Source organism: Pholcus phalangioides, unplaced genomic scaffold (genome assembly GCF_987345545.1).
Source record: "Pholcus phalangioides strain wild (caught in Gottingen) unplaced genomic scaffold, Ppha-v1.0 ptg000017l_1, whole genome shotgun sequence".
In the NCBI taxonomy this organism is placed as follows: Eukaryota; Metazoa; Arthropoda; class Arachnida; order Araneae; family Pholcidae; genus Pholcus; species Pholcus phalangioides.
The window spans coordinates 53,691,546-53,717,109 of record NW_028301610.1 but is presented as its reverse complement, the minus strand read 5'-3'; the positions used below and the strand labels follow the sequence as shown (position 1 = coordinate 53,717,109).

Sequence of the window (25,564 nt, the reverse complement as noted above, 5' to 3'; positions counted from 1 at the left end):
CAACAGGCAAAATGTCCAACAAGGTGGCTGAGAAAAAGATGCCCATAAAAATATGTATGTCATATATTTCAAAAATATAGCAACCCAATTGAAAATGCAATTAACAAAAATTATAATCAATATATACACATGATAAAATATTATACAGTGCCCATAAAGAATACTTATGGTTGTCTAATTCTAAGTATGGATAGCTTCTCGACTTACCCCAACATGTTTATCATATTTGTTTTTAAACGTGTCAATTGTGTTACAATTTACTACCTCCGGGGGTAAGCTATTCTATTTATTAACAACCCTATTAGAGAAAAATTCCCTGCGACACCATAGCCTTGCATTGTTCCTCACCAATCGATACTGGTGTCCCCTATGAAAGGCTTATACAGATATTCTTGAGGCCAAAAGCTTTTACGACAAACATTGTTTGGAACAAGAATTGCTATCAAAATCAAAAGTACAATAGGACCTCGATTATCCGAGGGGGATTATCCGGAGTTCAAAATTTACAAAACTACGTAAGATGTGAAAGAGAGTTGATCATGAAATTATTGCTCAGACAACTCAAGGAGTTAGGGTAATATTATTCGTGATGGCAATTAGAAGAATGGGAACAGAGTATTATTATTGAAGTTATTATTATGAATATATTATTATGATCAGAGATAGTGTTTCCCAAAGTGGGCAATATCGCCCCCGGGGGCGATAGAAAGGTCCAGGGAGCAATGAGAGAAAAAAAGTTTGGGAAACTGGAGAAACACCTCCTTCTCATGTTGAAAGACCCACTCCAGTGAAATAGGAAATTCTTTTTGTCATCCTGTGATTTTCCAATCTAGCAATCACATGCAGAGAATGCTTAGTGCCACTACCAATTTTCTAGTCACCATGATGTCCTGGAGACTGGGATTTGTCAAGCTCTGGCATATAGGGACAGGGTTCGTATCCTCCTTGAAAATCCTTGGGAAAAAGTTCATTTTCAAGTCTTTAAAAGTCCTTAAGAAATCATTGCAGTCCTTAAAAAATCATTGCAGTCCTTGAAAAACATTATAATCATTTTCAAGTGCTTGAATTTTTTTTACGTGAATTTCCTCCATCAATTTTTGTCTTACCCCCCCCCCCCCATCTAAACTATGTTCTGCTGAGATGAAAACGAGCGGAACAACAACTATGAGTTACGGCAGTGTTCTCAAAGTGTGCGTCGTGGCTCCTAGGGGTGTAGCTGTTTTGTCAGGGGCAAGACCGTAACTAGGATTTTTGCCACCCCCACCATTTTAAAATTTGATAATGTTCAAATGCTGTTCTTTGTTTCTATCTGAAATTTTCCACCCCTTAAATTTTGCCACCCGGGGCAGTTGTACCCTCTGTTCCCCCCCCCCCCCCACCCCTAGTTCCGGCCCAGGTCAATGCATTGCGACGAGATGGAGATATCGATTTGTATGCTTATTTATTCTTCGAAGTGGTTCTTTTCTAAATAAAAATATCTACCAAATTATTCTGGGGAGCCGCAGATGAACCATGAATTGGGCAAGACTGGGCAGCTGGTAATATAATGCTGAAAACCATGGAGTTACGGGACAATGTTCGAAACAGAACATATGATCACGCATACCCGAGGTATTTCTCAACTTTGACAGGTGTTGCCTAAAATCTGACAGAAAAACACTGCACTTGAGATTCTGCTGCGAAATTATTTCAAACTCTTAAATTTATGAATGGCAGTTGCATACAGGGTCACAACTAGATTCTTGATCGGCCGGGACAAGCAGGTATTTTGACGCCCCTTTGTAATGTTGAAAGAGAGGTTAAAGGGTGAAATTGGTACAGCCTCTAGTGCAGCGCCAGCGGCACCAGGCCCACTGCTCCCCACTAGTTGCGGCCCTGCTAAAATGTTCTACATTTTTCTTAAAACTCTTCCAGATTGTTCTGCAGTAGCACTAATTGTTCTGCGCGTACGTCGCAGATTCCGGCATATTCTGCTTTAGGGATTGTAAGAAGCATTAGAATTAAGTATCATCGTAAATAATCAGGGCCGCAACTGGGGGGGGGGGCAGGTGGGTCTTATGCCCTGGACCTTGGGGCGCAAATTTCATTCTTGTCCCGATGCGCACTTGTCCCGAGTAACCAAGCATCTATTTGCACCCTGTAAATAATAGTCAAAATTTTATTTTATTGTAGTAATATACTAGGGAAACATCGTAACTATACCCAAAATGAAAAGCGACCAACACCTAGATGCGTTTGGAACTGTATTTGGAAGTTCCTTCTTCAGTGGCAAAGAAAAGATAAATATTTAGGATAAGCATAATTTTTTTCAATTGTCTTGAACAGCGAGTAACTCCCGCTATAAGGAGTATTTCGCTTCTCATTTTTTGTATAGTTACGTTGTTTCCCTCTGTCTCACCCAAAAGGTGTTTCATTTCTATTTACTGTAGTACTTCGAAATAATTCATAGTTATTGTAAGTAACATCAGAATATACAGGGTGTCCTGTAAGTACTAATACCGTCTTTATCTCATGAACCGTCCATTGTAGAGGAACGATTCTAATTCCAAAAATGCTCGAAAGATGTTCAAAAATTACCCTGTACCAGTTTTCAGAGTTAAAATACAGTGTGTCACAAAATAAAAAAATCTAAATTTTTATACTATCCCTTATCCTTCAACTTCCAATTAGAAAGTTGTTGCCCTGTCTCTCCTGATGCCAAAAAAAAAATCCATGTTTTCTAAGTGCAACTTTCACAGAGATATTCGAATTCGAAAAACGGAGGAAACTTTGGAAAGAACAGCGTTAAATGTGAAAAAACTATTTTACCTGCATTTAACGTTGTTCTTTCTGAAAAAACTGATTTTTTTTCAATAGAGCTGAGCTCAATGCTTTATTGCCTTTTATCTTGGATATAGAAACCGAACAACAAAACACACGATTTTTTTGTTTCAGCTTTTAAAACTTAACACATTTTTTTATTTCAAATCTTTATCAGAACATGTTCAAAACTGAACAAAAACATCATAAGAGATTGAGATTTAAGAAACAGTAATGTTATGTCAATCTTAGCTCTGTGTTTTGAGTAATTGTTTTCTTGATTTTAATTTTATGAAATACAATTTCAAATTTTTTAACTTTTGATTTTGATTTCCCTAGAGAAATTTTTACTGAAGAGAAGAGGTCATGTTTAATTAAGTTTCAGTTATACGATTTTTGCATTTATATGACGCTTTGACCCGCTGTTTCGGTGGCGCGATAGAAACCTTGTTTATACGGCGTGTCATATAAATGAGGTTATATTGTATGGAACCTGGCCCCCCCCCACCCCAACATTTTCAATAACTTTACGCCTATGGTAACAACTCACGTTTCATCATTCCATCCATCTAATAATTTTAAATGTATCAATGATATTTATTCCCTAACACCTACTTTCTTCCAGTGTAAATATGTTTAAAAAAAATCGCCTATTCATAACTGAAGCCCTGTGTATGAACAAGAGCCCATGTAGCTCTTCTCTGTATCCCCCCCCCCTCCCCCAACCAAGTCTATATATTTCAGTAGGTATAGCCTCCAAAACTATGGAATACATCAGGCAAGACAAACCAGGCCTTGGAAAAGCATGGAAAAGGATCACTTCAGGAGAAGACAGAGACCTTACTAAGTATGAATAAGATAACATGTGTCTGGTCAACTATTGGTTGGTAATGATTATCTGTATCAAGTTTTAATTCTTAATTTTCTCTAATATTTAACATCTCTGAAAAATAAATATTATGTGTTTTCAGATATTTGAAGCTTCTGAAGTTACCATTCTAGCGGGCATGGAGGACCAATCACTTTCAGTTGGGAGATGGGTGTACGTTGTGTTATTTATAGTCTTTTTTTTTTTTTAATAGAACAAAATTTAATGTAAATATGACAATGATTTATAAGGTACACTGTGGTAAGTGGAACTGCCAATTCCATTAGTACAAATTAAACCTAACACCATCATAGTAGTCAATACAAATTTTTGAAAACAGCAGTAGGTCTTTAAAATCATGCTCTTTTTAAGGGCTAATGTTTCAAACTTATTTCCTTTAGTGCCTCATTTTGAAAATTAATTTTATTTTTAGTTGGCCATGGTTTCCACTTGCCTTGATTAGTGGGATAATCAGAGCTTATGGTTGATTGTGCTTTAAAATCATCTATAAAATGAGGATCATAAATGAAAGTGTAAACAAAGAAAAATATTTATTTCTACCATGTAATGCCTAAGTTTTTTTGTTTTTCTTAACCCCTTCGCTTACAAGCGAATTGGCAAGAAATTTGGATGCTCTCTATTTGACGAAATCTGCAATAAATATAGTAACCTTGTCCTAACTTAACCACAAATTAGAAAGAGAAGAAAAAAACACAAATAAAAGAGTGAGATAGTATGAAAGATAAGGTGATAAGAATGTGCAGGTACAAAGTTAGCTTTCTTTTCACCCTCACCCTATTTGTTCTCTTTCACTGTTATAAGAAAGATACATCATACGTGTGGAAAAAAAATGGCCATCAGTGTGTACAAAAAACCAAAAGGAAAAAAAAATTATAAGGTTGCAACAAAGCTTTGTGATGATCAGGCGAGAGGAAAGAAAATAGAGTGAGCTTGTTTGAATTCATTCCACTGGTGTTAGGATGCAATATTATGTCCTTCGATTGTAAAGTGGTTAAAATATAAAGCTAATTAATAGGGCTCAGATTTCTGTCTTTGCATACTTCACTATTTTTACACGATAGAGCATATCACGTAAAAATAGTTAAAATATCGCTTTTCGAAATTTAAGGCATATTTTGCATATTTCATAATTTCCGATAAAAAGTAAATTTTTCCCCCGCTATTCCAATTCCGCTTCAGACTGGTTTTTTTTTCAGGTCCCACCTCTAACAAAAGACAGCTCTTTCTTCCTATTCTTCCCCGTTATTCAGAAGAGCTTCCAAAAAATGTACCCCCCCCCCCCACACCAACCTGGGCCATTTATGACCATTTATTAAAGAAGCAAAAGAGGCTTTTGTGGCCATCGTGTTGCAACCTTTTATGCACTCCCAGATTCTACTTTTATCTTTCAGGTTTTTTGACAGCAAAAGGAAACTACTCAACGTCATATTTCAAATCAAGACATTTATTCAAATCACAAAATAACACGATTACAAAATTTAGTTAAGAACACCTTGCTAACATTATTGAATTTTAGTATATTATTAAAAGATGAATATATATCACAGAAACATTTTCACATATCATTATTGTACTTATCTGAAACCAGTCCAAAATTCCGGCATGCAACTAGAAGAGCTCCGTTTCCACATGACTTCCAAAGTCCAACAGCTTCCGGGTGGACGTCTTCTGAGAAGTAGACCCGATGGAGGCAACTCACAATATTCCTGTAGTGGATATAATACGCTGGAGATCGTATCACCACACATCAAGGCGTACTATTTGGAACTAGCACAACATTGGAACTAAGTAATGAATCTGGCCAGGCAAGTGATCTAAGTCCATAGATAAAACATTGATCATCGATCGTCAGCTCAGAGAATGCCAAAGGACTCAGTTTGCAGGAGGTTTGGAGTCAGGTCGTGACAAGGCAGACATTGAGGATAGCTAGAATCGACCCATCCATTCAAGTCACAGCTCTCATTTGAAGTTATTATTAATTCATAAAAGAAATCCGGACCTGCCAAAATATAAACACAAATTTAGAAAAACATTATGGGATATAATTCGAGCCTAAGGCTAGATGAAGTTTTGTTACATTTAAGCTGATACGTGAAACACTAGCACCACTGTGCTACAACATTGGAGAACTAAGCTCGTAAAATGAGTGAAACAAAATGTGATTGTTCAACCAACACAATCCGTACTTATACTGATCATGAAATAAAATATTCTACTTGGACCACGGGAACACTTCATCACAACAAGAAAACTATTACGTCACACAAAGTACATTTTGATATAATTTACATATAGTTTCAGAAATATTATTGTAAACGACAACCATCATTTGGCAACACGCCAGTTTAACTGGCCAGGTTCACCCAACCGACCAATGATAATCTAGAACAATTTACCAACGGATGTCTGCGGCCATCCGCCAGCAAACAAAATATTCAAGCAAGCAATATAAAACTTATAGTTAATGTACAAAAAGAACCCAAAATCCCAATGAGACCAGGTGATACCTCTCCCGAGAGGCACCAACAGTAATAAGGAATTATAAGTTAAGAATATCGATGAGAGATTAATTTTGATGGGACATTAGCAGCCTGACCTGCAGTCCCATCCTCGTCTAGCGACTGGAAGACCCCACCCTCCAGCCGAAAGACTAAGCAGATGAACTAGCCCATACCGGAACACTAGCGAGACCTTCTGTGGTTTCCGGTAGCTAAGCAGCCCCTGGGGTCTAAAGGTAAGAATTCTCTCTTGATATTAAGATTAGTAAGAAAAACATGACCCGGAGGCTGTCATGTTACAGTGTAAATTAGAATTTAGCTTAAAAGTTTTCAGGTTTTTTGGTTGACGTGAAGTACAGTTTTCGTCTTTCAACGTTTTGTTCGCATGAGTGGCGTACATTTTCAAGGAATCTTACGTCAGTGGGCAGAAGGCTACTACAGTCAGCCCCCCATATTTGTGGGGGTTACGTTCCGGGGCTGACCGTGAATACGGGAAATCCGCGAAAAACTGAAACCATAGTTTTCTTCTGGTATATCTCAATCATTGAACATTATGGGAAAGAGCATGGTGACGCAGAGGATAGAACGAAATGTAAAAGAGGGTACAGCGATTGTTGGCAATTTTTCCTGAAAGAACATTGTGATTTGTTTGTCGTGTCTTCTTCATATCATCAAGCATGTTGGAATATGATGACAAGGCTTCCTCTACCAATTTTTCTAAATGTGAAGAGCGTACCATATGGGGATCTATGCCATGAAAACAATCCATTACTGATTTGAACGTGCGAAGTCCTTCCGCTATGTTGGTACTCATGGTGAACTTGTCTTCTACTTCTTTATCTTGATCTTCATCTGGTACTGCTTCAGTTTCAGGAGCAGTTAACTGCATAATTCTTCACTGGTCAATACCTCTGAATTGCTATTAATTAGCTGTTTCACTTCTGTATCCATACAATTGAACCCTTCTCCACCCACTTCTTTCGCTAACGTGACAATGTCTTTTATAGTCTCTTCAGTTGGCTCTGTAGAAGTGGTTGTATCCTTTAGTGCACATTGTGGCAAAAGGTTAATCCAACCCAAAAGGACTGTTTCTCTCTTGGGGGGCTGCCATGGCTCTAGTGATGACAGTAATGTCATTAGCGAGCCATTCTAAATATGCACAACTCAAATTTTGTAAACAAAACACATGAATGACGATTTCTGAGTGTTGGATAAAAAATTCCAATAAAGGAAAGAAAACCGCGAATATGGAGACCGCAAATACGGGGGCCGACTGTACTTACACCTTCTCTCTACTTGAGTGTCATTGCCTCGTCGGGATTGGTCTGTTGAGCCAGTCTGTTTTCTCCATTGGCCAAAGTTGTTCTTAAGGACTCTGAATAATGGTTGAGTTTCAATCTCATCATTTTCAAAATGGGAAACGAAGTACTGTTGATTTTCATCCTCTCTTCCTTTCTGTTGAAGCAGGTCTTGTGCTTTTGAATTTCTATTGCTTCTCTAAAAATACGTGGAAAATATCTCGTCGTTGGATAATACTTGGGAGTTTGCGAAGAGAATTTTGTGGTCCTTGGTTAGGGCATGCTCTGTTACGGCTGACTTGTCAACCTGAACCAGTCTACAATTTTGTTTGTGCTCGACTAATCTGGTCGATATTGATATTTTTGTAGTGCCTATGTACACTTCTCCACAACTGCAAGGGATACGGTAAACCCAGCTGTTTTTAGTCTGTGCAGTTGTGGAGAGGATGAAAATCAATAGTGCTTGGTTTCCCATTTTAAAAATTATGAGATTGAAACCCAAGCATTATCCAGAGCCCTTAGGAACAATTCAGCCAATGGGGAAAACAGACTAGCTCAACATTCCAATCCCGACGAGGCAGTGCGACTCAAGCAGAGAGAAGGTGTAAGTAGTAGCCTTCTGCCCACTGTAATGTAAGATTTCTTGAAAATGTACGCCACTTGTGCGAACAAAACGTTGAAAGACGAAAACTGTACTTCAAGTCGGCCAAAAAACCGGAAAATTTTTAAGCTAAATTCTAATTTACATTCATTAAAGAGTCAAACTCCCACCAAACACGAGAAATATGCACCAACTGATAATCTTAGCAACCTTTTCAACAAGAGTTCCTTTTGACCCCGGCATAGAAGGAAAATGAACCCCCTCTAATTCCTTAAAAAATATCATAATTTTATTATAATGACACATTAAAAAGATGAGAGAGGATGAACATGACTGTGAAAAATGAATGTTAAGCCAAATCTCACACTTTCAGGACTAATTGAAATGAAAAGAATGCAACGGGTAGTTACATGGTCATAAAACTAACTTCTCCATACCACTGTTTGAAATTTATAATTCGATCGATAATGGTTATCTTCGCAACCAAAAAAAATATTTTTTCCAAATTTTTCCTTTAATTATTCAGTCCTATACCTGAATGAATTTTTTTAAATTGAGTCCGACAATTGAGTCCCTTTGCAATTGAGTCCGACATGATTGACACAATTAGCAGCCTCAGATGAATTCTGAAAATGAATATGCCTTACCTAAAAAACCATGGTTTCGGCAGTAACTGCAATTGAAATAGTTTCTAGAGTCAATTTGATTCAGCCACAAGTTTTTTTTTTTTGAAATTGCTGTCCCTCATGCCTCAGACAAATTGGTCCCTTAAGTATTTGGATAACGTATCTCCAAAACTACACTCATCAAGTTTACGCAGTTCACTAACATAGGCCAAATAATACGATTAAATACTCGACGTTTGGGTTTACCCAAAATTCAAAACGAACACGGCTATACGCGTTTCGGAACTATATGAAGTTCCTTCATCAGTAGCAGAAACAAAGAAGAAAAAGAAATATTGAAAAACTCCCGCTATAAGGAGTTTAACACAAAAAATAAAGGGTGAAACCACTGACTTGTTAATATATTTTGTTCTTATCTAGCACTCAAAGCATTCTGTACAAATCACCTCTCTCTCGATACACATTTGCCACACACTGGTTTTTTGCATTGCTTACAAGATTGAAGAGTTTTATTGTATTTGTGCAGTTCCTTCTTACTTTTGGCATTTCTGTCTTTTTTTTTTTTTGTCTCCATCAATAGATGTTTTGTATGTTATAGTATTTTGAATTGTAGTTTTTAAGTTTAAATACTCAGCATAGTGTTCTTCACATAACTGCAATATGTAAGTCTGCTGAGTGATTTTTTTTCTCTGTCACTTGTCTGCACAAAACCCAAGCATTTATCGCTGACATATCCAAAATGTTGGAAAATACATGCATTATGCGGTGATTTCCAGTCTTGGTCATGCATAATCGCACCATTTGATCCAGAATGTTGACTCCGTATTTAGTTTTGTTATAGTAGGAAACTATTTCTGGGGTCTTTTTTTTTGTTTTTGTTGAAAGTTACATCGGTATGAAGTGAACTCAGAACTATAGAACATTTTTATTCTTTTTTCCTGATAAGATGTTATCTAGATATAATTTTGCTCTAGCAAAAATTCGCGTCAAAACTCAGAGAGGAAGTGGATCATATAGGTTTTAATCTAACTTTTTTAGCTTCACTTATGAATGCAAAACTGTTGCATAAACATCCCATGATAAAAACAATATTACATAGTTCTAGAAACCCATAAATATTTTTTTTTTCACTGTCGTGACAAGTTCAATTTTTTTAAGGTTTTTCGTTGCGCCGATCTTCTAGTTTACACCAAACTATTATTTACATTTTTATTTTCAGTTAAAAAAGTTGTGTGAAAAATAAACATGAAAACAAAATGTAAACAAATGAAGTTTTTATTGAAATTTTAACAAGTTTCTTTGTATACTTATTTTTTTTAATTGCACCTAAATGAGGAACAAAATAAGGTGCCTTATTATATTTCACTCCCCCACTGACAAAAACCTGGCTACGCCACTCCATGAGCAGTCTATCTTATTGTCAGAGACTTCAATTTCTGGGTTTACACTCGCTGTGGAATGGCGTAGAATCGCTGCAGATCTGAAGATGTGCAACAAACTAGTCCACCAAATTGTTTATCTACCATCGAGAGAGCTTTTCTTTGAGATCATAGACAGGCGAGTTAACCTACGTAGGCATGGCTTCCAAATAAGAATACCAACAGCTAGAAGAGATTCCTTTTTCCATGGATATACACTGCTCAAAACAATTAGGAGAGCACATGGTTTTAACAAAATTATGCAAAGATGTATACCGATAAGTAACATAAAATGAATCATCCATAATTTAAAGCCTAGCAGGAAACGGAAGAAGAAAACTTCATATGCAAATCAAAGTTCATGACGCCAAAAACCAGAAAAAGGAGATAAGGGCAGAAATCGGGATGTTGCAGAAACGTCTGTTTTACTGCCGTAACTGTGAAATTCGATTGTGCAGTATTTTTTTTGAGACAAGGTGACTTGAGGATGTCTCAACAACGTGATTTACCGGAATCCATGGCATGGCGTGTTATAGGCAGACTGGAATCCGGGCAAACACAACGTAGTGCCGTGGACGCTGTTGGAGTCGCCAGAAGTGTTGTTGCAAGGCTGTGGAATCGATTCCAAGAAACAGGAAATGTTAGACGTCGACCAGGGCAAGGTCGGCCACACGCCACTACAGCAACTGATGACCAGTATGTACGGTTAACAGCCTGTTGAAACAGAACAGAGAATGCTACGCAGCTGCAAAGACATGGTTGCTCTTGGCAACAGGACGAAGGGTGTCCAGCCAAACAGTACGTAATCGGCTTCATGAGGGAGGGCTCTATGCACGTAGACCAATGGTCTGCATTCTGTTGACCCCACGCCACCGTGCGGCCCGAAGAAGATGGGCTGCTGAACATCGAGATTGGGAGCAACATGATTGGAGCCAAGTGCTGTTTACAGACGAGTCCCGATTCAGTCTGGAGTGTGACACCCGACGTGTTCTGGTATGGAGGTACAGGGGCACTCAAAATAACCCTGCATTCGTTCGTGAAAGGTCACAATACAGATGAGCTGGTTGGATGGTATGGGGTGGAATCAGCATAGGCGGACGTACTGATCTGCATATCATTCGGAATGGCACTTTGACGGCCCGAAGGTATGGAGACGAGATACTGCGACCTCATGTCATCCCTTACGCTGGAGCCATTGGAGATTCCTTTGTTTTCCAGGATGATAATGCCCGACCGCATAGAGCTCGTCTGGTGGAGAACATGCTTGAAGCTGAAACAATACAGCGTATGAAATGGCCAGCGTGCTCTCCTGACCTGAATCCAGGACGACGCATTGCTGCGCGACCAAGGCCGCCTGTTACTGTCCGAGACTTGCAGATTGCACTTCTTGAGGAGTGGAACAGTATTCCCCAAAGTCTGATCGATAACCTCATCGCATCCATGGCAAACAGGTGTGCAGCAGTCTTAGCTGTTCGAGGAGACCACACGCCCTATTAAAACTCATGCATCATGTCTAAACAGTACTTTTTTTTATCGTTTACATGTAACCAAATTGTTGCCCTAAATAATCTTTTCATGTTTTTTCCATATTTTCAAAGAATTAAAGCTTAATTCCAAATTTTTTTACGTCTTTTTTCTGTATTGAGCATTGTACTATCCATTGTATGCCAATACGTGGCTGTCTCGCACGGTTTTCTTCACTTTTTTGCTTGCTCCCCTAATTGTTTTGAGCAGTGTAGATGCCGTGTGGCGAGAATATGGAACAGTCTTCCATCAGAACTTGTATGCGCCTCCTACGCAAGATTTGCTTCCGCTATTGAGGATTTCGACCTGACTCCGTATGCAAAGTGCTTCCCGTTCTGACTATTTTTTTTTTTTCTTCCAGTATAAGTGCATTTCATGCCTTCTGGGGTTATTGTAAATAAAAAAAATTGTTGTATTTATAGAGAGATAGATGGCTTTTACTCAGCCCAAGGTATCAAGGAAACATTTATTTTCAGGATATTATGCTGAGGTGAACTCGGAAAGAAAAGTCATCTTGTCTCTGCCAGGACTCAAACCCAGGCCCTCTTGCATAGCATTCTTGCCTGGTTAAACTACATAGTAAAGGATATCGTCATATCGAGTATCGTTGCAGCAAAGTTTCACTGTGTTTTTGAAATAAAAATTGAGAAATTGTATACCTTTGGAAAAAAAATGACAATAAGATCAGCAACCAATAACGTTTGTGAAAGAGAGATTTTACATATCTGTAACACTTAAATTTTAATTTTTTATGTCTCTGTGAACTTCATTTTTGTGTTCAAACTCAATACATGTTTTTTGTTGCTGGTGGCCATCTCTACATTGAATGAAAATCTCTGCGGTAGCCAAAACACTAAATTGTGAACAATAATTCAGTCTCCCATGCATATTACTCTCCCAAAATTATCAAACTTTTCCAAGAAATAGGAGTGTTTTCTAACAAAAGTCACCATTTCCATCATAAATAAAATGCTGAACAAGCTGTAACTAAATTTTGAATAGTAAATCCTCTTTCTCTCTGCCTGAGCCCCCATAACTGGTTGTGATAGATAATAAGCATTCATCATTTTTCCAAGAAGTGAAAGAGTTCGCCCACACAACAAAAGTGGGATCAGAATGACTCAACTTTCTTCCCATCCAAACACCAAAAACTTGCACTTGGCAAAAAATTCTTTCCATTTTAGCAGGTTTTACATCTACAGATAGACTAAATATGCTTTCCTTTTCTGCTTTCTGTGTTGGACAGTTTTCTTTTTAAAAAGGTTTCCTATGATTGAAAAATCATTAGTTATGCTCAATGCTATATATTTGTTTCATTTAAGACAGGTTTCCATTTCATACAGTGTGCATCTTAGACAGGTTTCACTGTATTAATTGACTATTTAAACATCTTTGATCCTAGTCCCCCCCCCCCCTCCCAATTTCAAAGTCGGGCCACAGGTGCAGATCCACGGTGGTGTGTTGGCAGGGGTTATTTATTCTGTATGTTAATTGAATCGTCCAGTATTTTATTGGACCAATGAATTTTCCCCCATAACATTTTCCTCTTAATAGAGGTGTTAACCTCGCTCTGGACTTGCACTTGGTTCTGACATCGATGCACAAACTTTTTGACTTACAGACAATAAAAAAATTTTAACAGTGTTCAACTGATGCTTGAATATACCAGGTGTAAAAGTATGAAATGCCACCATGATTTAAAAAAAAAAAACATGTTAAATTCGGAAGAATGATAAAAAGTGCTTTATTCAAAGTATGCTCCATATTGCTTGTTATACATTTTTCCCATCTTTCGGGCAATTTGTGAATACCACGCCAGTAAAAATCTTCCCCTTTTGTTGCGAACCATTCATCGAGCCATTTTTTCACAACTTCGTACAAACCCATAGATGCAAACAAGTGGTAATCGGAAGGAGCCAAGTCTGGTGAGTAAGCCGCATTGGGTAGAACTTCCCAGCTGAGTGCTTCCAACATGCCGCGAACCGCTTTTGCCATATGTGATGTAGCATTGCGCATTGTCATGGAGCATTGCGATTGGAAACAGCTTTTTGACTAACACCCAATTGCTCTGCAAGTTGTTTTTGTGCTTGCATATCATCTTTGTCCAACAATGCTTGCAATTCCATATCTTCTTATTTTTTTGGTGGTTTTCCATGTTCCTTGTCTGCAACGTCGAAGTCACCACTTTTGAAATGCCGAAACCATCGTTCACATGTATCTTGCGATAGAGCATGTTCATAAGCTTCTCGAAGTAATCGGTGTGATTCAGCAGCAGTTTTCTTCAAATGAAAACAAAAAATTAATGCTGTCCGCGAATGCTCTTTGTTCGGTATAAATTTTGACATATTGAACACAACACTATGCACACACTTTTCCAATTTATCACTCATGCTCGTCTGACACTTGTTGATGACACAACAAAATGGCACAGTGTCAAATCTTTATAGCACAAACGGCATTGGTGCACCATCTGTTTTCTGAAATCCGCATTTCATACTTGTACACCTGGTATATAATTTCTGCATGGTTACCATTGTATCACAACAAATAGGACATTATGAAAACCAATATGTTTAACCTTTTTTTAGGTATGCAAAACATTTCTGTCTTTAGGCTGGATAATATTATGGCTACCACTTGCAGGGTTACCTACTGCTATAGTTATATTGCATCTTTCACAAGCTGAATGGAACCCCTTATATGGCCATTTTCACCTGCATGCCAAAAGTTGTGCACTCCTAGTTTCAGGCTCGTAGCCAGAAATTTCTTGTGGAGAGAGGACATCTAACATTTTGGGGGGGGGGGAAGTATATATCTTAGGGATAGAGAACAATAGATTTAACCATGCTATTCCATATATGTGGGCATTCTCAAAAAGGTATTCGTATTCTCGTATTCTCCTAAAGTGATCCTTTCACTTTTCTGGTGCTTATTTTGTCCTGGACCTTAGTATGCTGTCAGGTTTTGGAGACCATACCTACAAAGGGACATTGACTTGGTTGAGGGGGGTGCAGAAAAGAACCACAAACTTACATAGCATATGAAGCTTCAGCTATAAAAAGAGACTTGATTTCTTGAACCTGTTTACATTCAAAGAATGCAGGTGTCTAGGGGATATGATTGAAGCGTTTAAAATTTCAAGGGGATGGATAAAATGGATCATGAGTTATTAATACATCGTCAATCAACTACTTTGATAAGGGGACACCAGTATTGATTGGTATGTAAAGGGCAATTCTAGATAGTGGTGTGTTGCAGGAAGTTGTTTTTCTAATAGTGTTGGGAATAAATGGAATAGCTTATCTCTGGAGACCATGAATTCCAGCACAATTGACATGGTTAAACAAAAATATGATAAACATATTGGGATCAATCGAAAAGCTATCCATACTTAGATGAGACAACCATAATTTTTTATGGGCAGTATATTTTATCATACTTATTGGCTTTATATTGCTCTTGTAAGTTTTGCTGGTTTTTTTAATATAGTTTGGATATGTATTCGACATCCATATTTTTTATGGGCATCTTTTTCCACCAACCTCATTCAGTATTTTGTCTGCTGTGGCCTTTGAATATCTGTCATTTTTTAAACATTTTCAGGGGTGGGGAACTCTTGCCAGAGCCGCCCTTAGGGGTGTGCGGTCTCACCGGGCCCTGCACTTGACATAATGATAATTTCTGTTGTAAATTCTGAATTTTTGTGAATTCCAAACTTCTGAATTCTTATCAATTCTGAAATTTCATCGATTGTGGAAGTATTTCTTTCATTTATTCTGAATTTTTAGTTAGTCTGGAATTATTTCTTTCACTTATTCTGAATTTTCTTCGATTTTAGAATTCTGAATTTTCATCAATTCTGGAATTCTGAATTTTCATCAATTCTGGAATTCTGAATTTAGATTGATTCTGTGAAGTTATTTTCTTCAATCATTCAGAATTTTCATCAATTCTGGAAGTCAGGATTTTTACCAATTCTACTAGTATTTCTTTCATTTATTCTGTTTCATCTGAATTTTTATAACATCTGTGGAATTATATCTTTGATTTATTCTAAATTTTCATGGATGCTGGGATTATCTCTGTAAATAATTTTTCTCATTTTTGATTCATCGATTCTGAATTTAAATTAATTCTCAGAAAATTTTGTTCACTGTCTCCAATACTTCAATATCCCAACATATCTTATGGCATCCTAGAATGATACCATCCTACCACTGGCATGTGGGAGGAGGAGGATCGTGGCTGAGATTATAGTGGTTTTTTTTTTTTGCAGAATGACCTCTTACTCAAGAAAATCATGCTTATCACTGTCCATTTACCTTTGGGTGCCATGGTATTGAAATCACAGTTTTACTACAGTATAATTTTCTTTGAGCTCACATGTGTTGTAAACATTGTTCAAAAAATTTTGAAGTGCATGCTATTCTAATTTATATACAATTTGAGTTTATTTGAATTTAAAAAATATATTTTTTAAATGTGTTAGATTCAAATGTTTTTATTTCCACAATGTCCCCCTTCCTCCAAAGGGGAATATTTGAATATTGCCCTCTTGAAACCTTTTACCAGCCGAATTAAGATTTGAATTGCTTTTCTAAATTTTTTCCATTATTTCCTCTTCTGATACTTTAGTTTAGAGCAGTGTTTCCCAAAGTGGGTGATCACTCTTCCGGGGGTGATATCAGCTTCAGATACGATTGGGGGGCTATGAGTGGACATAAAGGCGATGAGAGAAAAAAATAAGTTTTCAAACTTGGACCCTTTTCCAATGGATAACTCATAAATATCCGTGCCTATGGGCAAGAAAAACAACAAAAAAACTAAGAATATTGTACACAGTAGTTATACTTGTTTCATCTGTTAAGGAAACAGAGCTCAAGGGTTCCCCCCCCCCTTTGAATATGTGCTATACATTCTATATGTATTGTATAACTGTAATTGATCAATAATAAAGCATACTGCTGCAGATTTCAACACCATCTGGGGATAAGACGTCCAGCACCTCCCTAGGACTGGTTTTGCTAATGACTAATTCATTATTAGAGCCATGCCCCCCCCCCCCCCCCACAAAGATGGGGTTGGTTTTGTTTCAGGGCACAAGATGATTCATCATTTTTTTTCCACGTTATAAGTTCACTACAGCAGCAGACCGTCAAAGAGCCTAGCCTCGGGGCCCTGCTGCAGGATGTGTGTAGGGGGGAAGGAGGGCCATGATTTTAGCATCATTGTTCATTCACCTATGTCTATGGTCTTTCTGTATGTTGTTTTTTATACATAATGACATTCATCCTCATTGCCGTATGCAGTGGTCGTAAAATTTTTTACGACCGCATTTTAAACTGATCTTTTACCCTAGGCTCCTAGTAATGGTTATTATCTGCGGCTTTCAGGAAAATTATAGTAGCTATTGTGCATTTATAAAAGAACTGTATTTACGCACAGACACAAACATTAATGGTCAACAGCTCATCGCGACGCCCCTGATGTTGGTGATGCTCCTAGGAGCCGCGACGTTCACGTTGAGGAACACTGCCGTAACATAAACATTTTTTAATGAAATTCATGCATGTTCATGAATTACTCAAACCCAATGATAACATCTGTGTGGAAGCACCAAAATAAGAATTACAGACGAGCAATATTGAATTTTTGTGTTAATAAGTATATCGAAAGTGCTTTCGACATAATGGATGGTTCAAAAATAGAGATCAATTTCAGCCACCTGGTTGGGCAATTTGCCTATTGTGGCCTTTGTGTTTGTAATTTCGACAGTGTCTGAAAAAAAATGAAACTCAAGACGCAAAGAAAATGTTTATTGAATCCACACTGTATGTACAATATATATATTTTTTCTTTTTAAAAATATTGATGTTAACTAAATCCTTTTATATTGACCGATTCTCAGGACTTAGATAGTACCGCCCAAGTGTCTTACTTATCTATGATTATCAAAACGCTATCTGTATCCACACTGATTATGAAAATATGAGGATAAAATTGAAATTTTGGTGCTATCTCCACAAACAAGCATCACTTGTCCTCTGAATTGTGTCCAAATATTTTGACTATCTCATGAATAATGGCTGGATAATGTTGTGGATAGGAAATTAAAAAAATTAAATATCCAAACATCTTTTTTTTAATTTATTCATTATCTTGTTAGATTGCTTGGCAAAAAACTCTATTTTCTCCTGTGGAACATTCACACCCGAAATAACATAACAGAAAATACTCACGTTTTTGAACCTGCTTCAAAATTTTATTTAAAACAGCGAATGTCTCATGAGTGGCTTGATTGATAATTTCAAAAACTAATTTATTTTAACGATTTAATTTTGATTTTTTTCACAAACTTTCTTGTTGAACATTTGGCGTTCAAATCATTTATTAGTGTTATTGCTAATTAAGATGAATTATTCTGTACCACATTTCATTAAATGACCAATTTTCTTTATATGAGAAAAGTAAGCAGTGGTGAAAATGCCACGTGAAGGATACACTCGATTCTGACCACAGCGTCCGACTGGAAGTGACATATTTTTTCCGATGTTAGTAAAATTTGGCAATCAACTGAAGGGGGATCCCTGGTCAGCTTCACTAATGATTGTATTCATCCTTTGAAGATGGCATCTATAGTGTGTAGCTTTAGGAATTCATGACTTTTCTGCCTTTATTGGCGTATGCAAAGGGGGTTTTTGGGGTTCTAATCCCCTTTTCAAGCCAAGATTATAGTGTTATTTTGCCGGAAAAACATAACCCCCCCCCCACCCCGAGAAGAAAAAATTCAAAATCCCCTTGAGAAAATTCTGTGTATGCCTATGCGTGCCTTTATCATTGGTTCCTTCTTTAATTTACCAGGGAAAGGATTATTACAATTTTAAATTGTAAACATATTTAATTGCAAGCGTGCAAGATCGGTAAATATCCAATCGACAATTGAATCGAGAGTCCAAAGACAAAACTGAAATAATTTTTTGGCAGTATTCTGGTGATTAAGAAAAAAAACCCACTAAATAGCTAGGACTCGTGTCCCATCGGGTCGATCTCTAATAGGGGAAAAAGTCATAAAGCAGCAGATTGCCCAGGTAAATTTGGTTGCCAGCCCATGCTTCAGAGAGTATGAACACGATTGCATATCTAGTGCATTACAGCAACACTAATTCTGAATGGACATTACCTAATAAATTTATAGAAACTCAACTCATCTTCTCTCTCAACACCTTACTCTATACTCCATGTCAAAATAGAACACTTAAGTCCAAAATGCGTTGGTGGGAATAATTTTGTGTAAATTAAAATTTCTGGATATGTGATTTTATAGGAGTAGGTAACCATGTTAAATCTAGTTTAAATTATTTCACTAATGTGTAAGATGCAGGTGACAATGGGGGTGGGGCAGGAAGGCGATTAAAAGGAAATTTCGAAGAGATCCATACAATCTGTAATGAAATAAATAATCTGCACTGAATAAAAATAACAATTTTCCATAAATTACTCCAATTTTCAATAATCTCCAACAATAGCAATTATCACATTTACAAGAAAAATTGGCAGAAATAACATTAAAAGAGGGCCTGAAGTTCAAATTTGAAGATGGCTATTAATTGTTCTGGTTGCAAAACCAAATACTGTACCTGGAATTAATGGGATACACAGTGAAACCTCCCATAACGGACATTTCCCATTAGTGGGCACCTCCGGTTACTGAACACTTTTTGAATTATGTCAACAGGATTCTGGATATACGACTACTTATTTTACTATCCATTAACGGACACTCCTCATTCGCAGAGAAATTTTTTGGTCCCGTGATTGAGAGGTTCCAATGTAGCTCAAAATTTTTCAGGTGCGAGACATTTCAATGTAGTCACAAATCTTTCAACATGAATCGAAATTACCAAACTAAACGATCACACAGTCATCACACTTAGAAAATATCTATTAAGAATAAAATTATTTTTATTAAAACTAAACGACGATTGTAGTTGTCTGTTTTTTTAAAAATAATTTTATTATTAATAGATATCTTCTGCACGATGTGAATATTACTTTGACTGGAATCGATCTAAATATGTGCATTTGTTTTGTGAATTATAATTTTATAATTCACAAATTTAATTTTTTTTTGTTTTGAAATGAAGTTTACTGTAATTTTTTTTTGAAACTTTACTGTAATTATTTTTGAATTTTTAACCATTTTTTATACTACCCTGTAGCAGGAAAACACATTGATGCAAAAAAAATTAAAAATTCATCACTGCATCTCTCAATTTTTTATGTGAATTTAAACCACTTCCGGGGGGGGGGTACAATGAAAAAAAAAAATTATTTTAAAAGGGGGTGAGATGGACTGAATAAGTTTTTGGGAAACACTGGTTTAGAGCATAGTTTCCCAAAGTTTTCATTCCGTCTTCCCCCTTCAGAAATTTTTTCATCTCATCGCCCCCCAACTCAAGTGAACCCATAGAATCCTATGTTAAATCCACAGCTTCTATTGCCCCCTCCCCCGGACCATTTCATCGCCCACTTTGGGAAACACTGATTTAGAGATATCAACCATAAAGTCATGAAAGAAATTTTCTGGTATGGTTTCTGGACTTGCTCATGTCCATAGAAACAACATTAAAATCAAAACAAAAAAATTATGTTTTATTCTTCCATAAAAATAGGTGATTTAAAAAAATTAAATTTATGGCATAAATGCTGAAATGAATGAAATTTTTGTTTTGTGAATTGTAAGTTTGAATCTCATGCATTCAGGAAAAAAAAAAAGTGCTTTCATGTAAATAAATATTTTTTCCAAATTATTAAAACTGATGTTCCCAATTGGGAACATGGGTTGTTAAAAGGTTAAATTGTGGTAAAAATACCAAATTTTGAAATTTCACTAATCTAATGAAAACTTTATTACTGTATTTTTAGTTTCATTTCCCTAACATTTTCTTTTTTTTTTAGTTATCATTCTACTTATAGAGGTATCACAGTATTATCAAAAGTCTTTCCATCTGGTCATTTCAATGTATTAAGGTAATTTTAATAATTTTTTTTTGTTTCTACTTTGTGAGAAAAATTATAACAATTTTATGAATTTTGGGAATTAATTATTACATTTGTTTTTGATCATTGATATCAATTATTGTTTTGAACCCTTCATTTACCACATTATAAAAAATAGAATGAGAAGAAAGTGGTAATAAATATAAATGCAGGTGTCCTTTATCTCATCAACTGCCTGATGTAGAGGTACGATTCCAATTTGAAAAGTGCTCAAAAGGCATTCAAAAATTACTTTGTACAAGTTTTAAGAGTGAGATTACAGTGTCACAAATTAAAAAAATTAAATTTTTATACGATCCCCTTATTCTCTAACTTTCAACTTAAAAGTTGTTGCCCAGTCTTTTCTGAGCTTCCCCCCCCCCCCACAAAAAAATCCATGTTTTTACTGCATTATTCACTGAGATATTTTAATTCAAAAATGGGAGAAGAATTTAAAATACAGTAGAGCATCGATTATCCAAATACCGATTTACCGAAAAATCGGTTAACTAAAAGTGTTCCAGTCAGCAAATTCAAATTTGCATGCTATATAGAAATTATGGTACAATAGAAATAAAATACAAAAATTTGTATGTGTGCCAGTATATAATTTGAGTTCTGCTAGTGCTTCCCCCCCCCCCCCAAAATGATGCAAAATATAAACAGTTTTATGTTTAATATCACTGTTTCTTTGTTTCATATTACTCCTATGACGCTGGTACAATTCTTTTCTGTGAATGATTGGTTATCTGAAAAATCAGTTATCCAAACCCCAATTCCTAATTGTTTCAGGTAATCCATGCCCTACTGTAATGGCAAAACCTAACAGACACAATGTTCCTTTCCCCCATTTATGCTGTCCTTGCTCAAGTTTTGTTTTCTCTGATTTTGAATTAGAATATCTCTGCAAATATTGCAGTTAGAAATATAGAATTTGTTGGACTCTGAAAATTAGAGGGTGGGAGGATTGTGTAAAAATTCAACTTTTTATTTTGCGACACACTTTATTTTTACTCTCAAATATAGTGCAAAGTAATTTTTGAACACATTTTGAGCATTTTTTTAAATTGAAATCACACTTCTATGACAAATGGTTGATTAGATAAAGGCCACATTAGCACTTACTGTTAGGGCCATCTTAAGAGCATCATGGGTCTCCAGGCCAAGTGATTTTTTTGATGCCCTACATGATGAATTCTCAGAAAATTCAACTAATTCTCATTTTCTGAGGTCCCCAGGTGGCCCATGCATTAAGATGGCACTGCTTACAGGGCACCCTATATGGTAACAATAATAAGTAATTATCTTGTAAATTATTTTGTAGTTCATTTTAGTTCTAATTGAAGACAAAAACATCTACTGTTTCTCTAGCAGAATCAGCTAGTACCAGGGGCATAGCCAGAAATTTTGTTTAGAGGGAGGGGGGAGGGCCAAAGTGATAGAACAATAGATTTGGCCATCTTTTTCCCTTTTTCAGTCATTTTCTCACATTTCGGGAGGGGGGGGGGGCAGACCCCCAGTCCCCCCTCCCTTGCTACACCTTTGGCTAGTGCTAGTACACAACAAATTATTTAACCTGCTACTTTAAAGTTCTGTTGGTTGATAAAGGGTTTAATGATAAGCTTGTTGATTAATAATTATTTTCACATTTAAATTATCTGAATGCAAATTTTTTTTAACATGATAATTCTCTTTTAACTTATATATTTATCTTGGTTTTACTCAGCTTTATAGGTAGAACTGAAGTTAACATGAAAGCCTCTGATGTCTGGAAAGCAGTTAAAAATCCCTATTTACGATTTGTTTGTGATGAAACAGTCAAGGTATATTAGATTTTGAAATTTCAATTTCCTGCAAATTCATACTTCCAATTGATTCATTCCAAAAATATCTGAATTGTCTCACAAACCCTTAGTGTGGTCTTGGGTGACCAAAATCCTCACCAGTTGGGTTCACCCACAATTGAATCAAGTTTTGTAATAGGAAGGTCTTAAGTTTGATTCATAAATGCAACACAAGTTTGTGCACTTAACACATTGATGACAATGTTCTGCAAAAAATTAATTCATCTGCAGTTCCCACACATTTTCAATATATTGTAGAATCTGGATATGTATGGTATGGAAGACTGGATAATTTTTTGTCTCTTATAATCACAAAACAAAAACAACCAAAATAGCAAATACACTGAAGAATACAAAATTCCTAATGCATTTCAATACATTTTGGGTGCTGTTTTCGAAGGATAAATATAATACAGGATGTCTACCAAATACCAAAAGCAAAATTCTGTGACTTTTCTGTGACCTTTTTTCATTCACAGGGCTCCCACTCAAAAATTTAGAAAAAGTAGGATGGGGGAGGGTACCCCCCCTTAGATACCATGATCATGGCATAATAAAAAAAATCCCTAGAATTACTTTTTTTTTGAAAAAATTTTTAAATTAATTTTTTTTTAAAGTACACTATTTCAATATCCTGTAAGATTGACTCAAGCTAAAGCAAAATGACAGAAATGACTTGGTAACAAAAACAATTTTTGACCAAAATAGGGTATATTTAGCAACCACACATAATTCTTTTCTCTCTCCTCACAATATATATATATTACATTCTTTTTCGGGATTTTTCCACAGTCCAGTCAGTCAACTCTCTTCAACAATACACATGGCAAATTATGAAGATACAAGTTTTTTTAAGAATGATGGTCTTTTGATACCACTTCCAAAAGCAAAATGTGTAAATTACACACACAAGATCCAAGGTGGACCAGATGGTTTTACTGCCATTGTCCGTCCCTTTTAAAAAGGATTTGTTTAAATTTTTGGGGTCAATGCCAGTGCAATCGTTTTTGAAAAATGAAGTACTTTCATTTTTAGCTCTTTACTTGAGCATTGTAAATATTGTTTGTGCCTCTACATGCCCTAAAAATACAGAAGAAAATTGAATGCTATTAGGTATCATCAAAGTCACAAAACCTAGAATAGGTCTATGTACCCAACTGCTTTGTTATGCAAACTGTTGTTTTCACCTATATACAAAACGTGCATCATAATTTTGAATGATGAATGTTACTGTCCAAGACCATGAAGTAGTAAATACAAAATAATTTTTTTCAACCACGCAGAAGTTTTTAATGACTACTCTACTTGTAGAACCCTCAAACTAAGCGAATGAGAAATTACTAAACCACCAAATGGTCCACATACACCCCCAAACCTTAAAGTCAATGCAATTTCTGCTTTGGCAGAATCATTAATTGCAATCTATTATATTTGTATTATTTGGCATTATGTCCATGACTCCCTTCTCAATTAAAATCAATCATACAAATTTTATTGAGAGGATTTTGTTAGAAAAGTAGGACAAAGTGGGACATTTTACCAAAAAGTAGGAAAATTAGGATGAATGGGAGCTCTGCATTAGACAAAATGAGCCATGCTGGACTGTTTTCTTACATCAGTTGTTCCCGAACTGTGAGTAGCGACCACTTGGGGGGGGGGGTGTTAATAAAGTAGAGCGTCTTAATGAAAGGGGGAATGCAAATAAATTAACAAAAAAAAAACCTAAATTTTGTTTCAAATTTTTAAAAACTTTTAAATTTAAAATTGATTGAAATACAATGCCCCATAGAAAGTGGACCCTAAGGGCTCCAGCCACATAAGCCTCCCCCCCCCCTCCCTGCAAAAGAATAAGTGGGTACAGGCTGTTTCCCTAACAAGGTGGGAGGTGGGGGGCTAATGTCCACCTTTTGCTCTTCTGCCTACGCCAATAATTTTTTTAATGGGGGGACGGGACGGAGAGATCGTTTTCATTGCCCCCCCCCCCTGTATCCTCTCCCATGGGTTCAATCAACTTTGTGAAATCACCTAAGCCCTCGGGTTATCATGAATATTCAATGCAATCCATTCCTGCTTACGCCTTTGCGAGTCGCATATACGGATGTCTGGTAACCCTAGACCCCCACCCTCATCAATGTTTTTGTTGTTTTGGAGTTTCTTCACCACCTTCGTCAAAACTCCAAAACAAGCTCCGTGGGTACACCCACGCTCGTTGAAAACACATCCTGCGAATACAAACTACTAAACACACTATTTATCTATATTAAGCCGTGTGCACAACAGCAGCGTTGCGCTGTGACGCATAGCAATAGTGGGCTCAAAACAGAGCAAAAGACCAGAACGACGTTGAATGGAGCAAGGTGTGATTCATCAAGCAGTTTGTTCAGTCGGTTCACCGATCGACACTGACTGTGATAAAAACGTGTAGCTGAAATTTCTGTAGGCAAACAATGTCAGAGGAAAAAGAATAAAATTCTGGCTTGCACCAAATACGTTTTGAACGGATTTCCAAATTTTTGCAAGGATCAGCGTCCAATGAATCTCTCTCTTTCAGAGCACGTAGCCGGTCAATTTGTCGCGGTACAAATTCGTCGTGGTACAAGTTTGTCGCAGAATTAATTCGTCGAACCGTCGATTCTTCACTGTACATGTTCCACGTGAGCTTGTATGTAGGTTTTTGTCTTACACGTGAAATAAAAACATGAACAAAAGTGTACACACAGTTAACTGAAAATAATTAATTTTTGTCAATGCAGAAATGTCATTGAAATTAAAATTACAATATCAATTACATTTAAAAATTTAACTGCATATATAAGTTAAATTATATTTGAAAATTCGGTTATAAAAATTTGAAATGTTAAATAATTGATTTTTGCTGTGATAAAATTTCAATATCATGTGGAAAAATTTTGGTTTGTATGATATTCCCCAAATTACAGTGAGATTATCTTTAACGGTAAATTTCTGTCTGCCCCATGGGCTCGAGAGTCACCAACATTTACCATTACAGTATCTCCATAAGAACCTG

General features: G+C 36.4%; 1 protein-coding gene across 11 annotated transcripts in view; it reads left to right on the top strand.

The window, feature by feature from the left end:
* LOC149074117 (uncharacterized) overlaps positions 1 to 25,564 on the top strand; it is a 420,692-nt gene that overhangs the window by 256,778 nt on the left and 138,350 nt on the right. For all 11 annotated transcript variants that reach the window (XM_089246242.1, XM_089246238.1, XM_089246241.1 and 8 more), the window contains 3 exons: positions 3,771 to 3,841; positions 20,612 to 20,683; positions 22,419 to 22,515. In XM_089246242.1, coding sequence (XP_089102368.1) covers positions 3,771 to 3,841; positions 20,612 to 20,683; positions 22,419 to 22,515 — 240 coding nt within the window. The remainder of the gene's footprint in view (positions 1 to 3,770; positions 3,842 to 20,611; positions 20,684 to 22,418; positions 22,516 to 25,564) is intronic.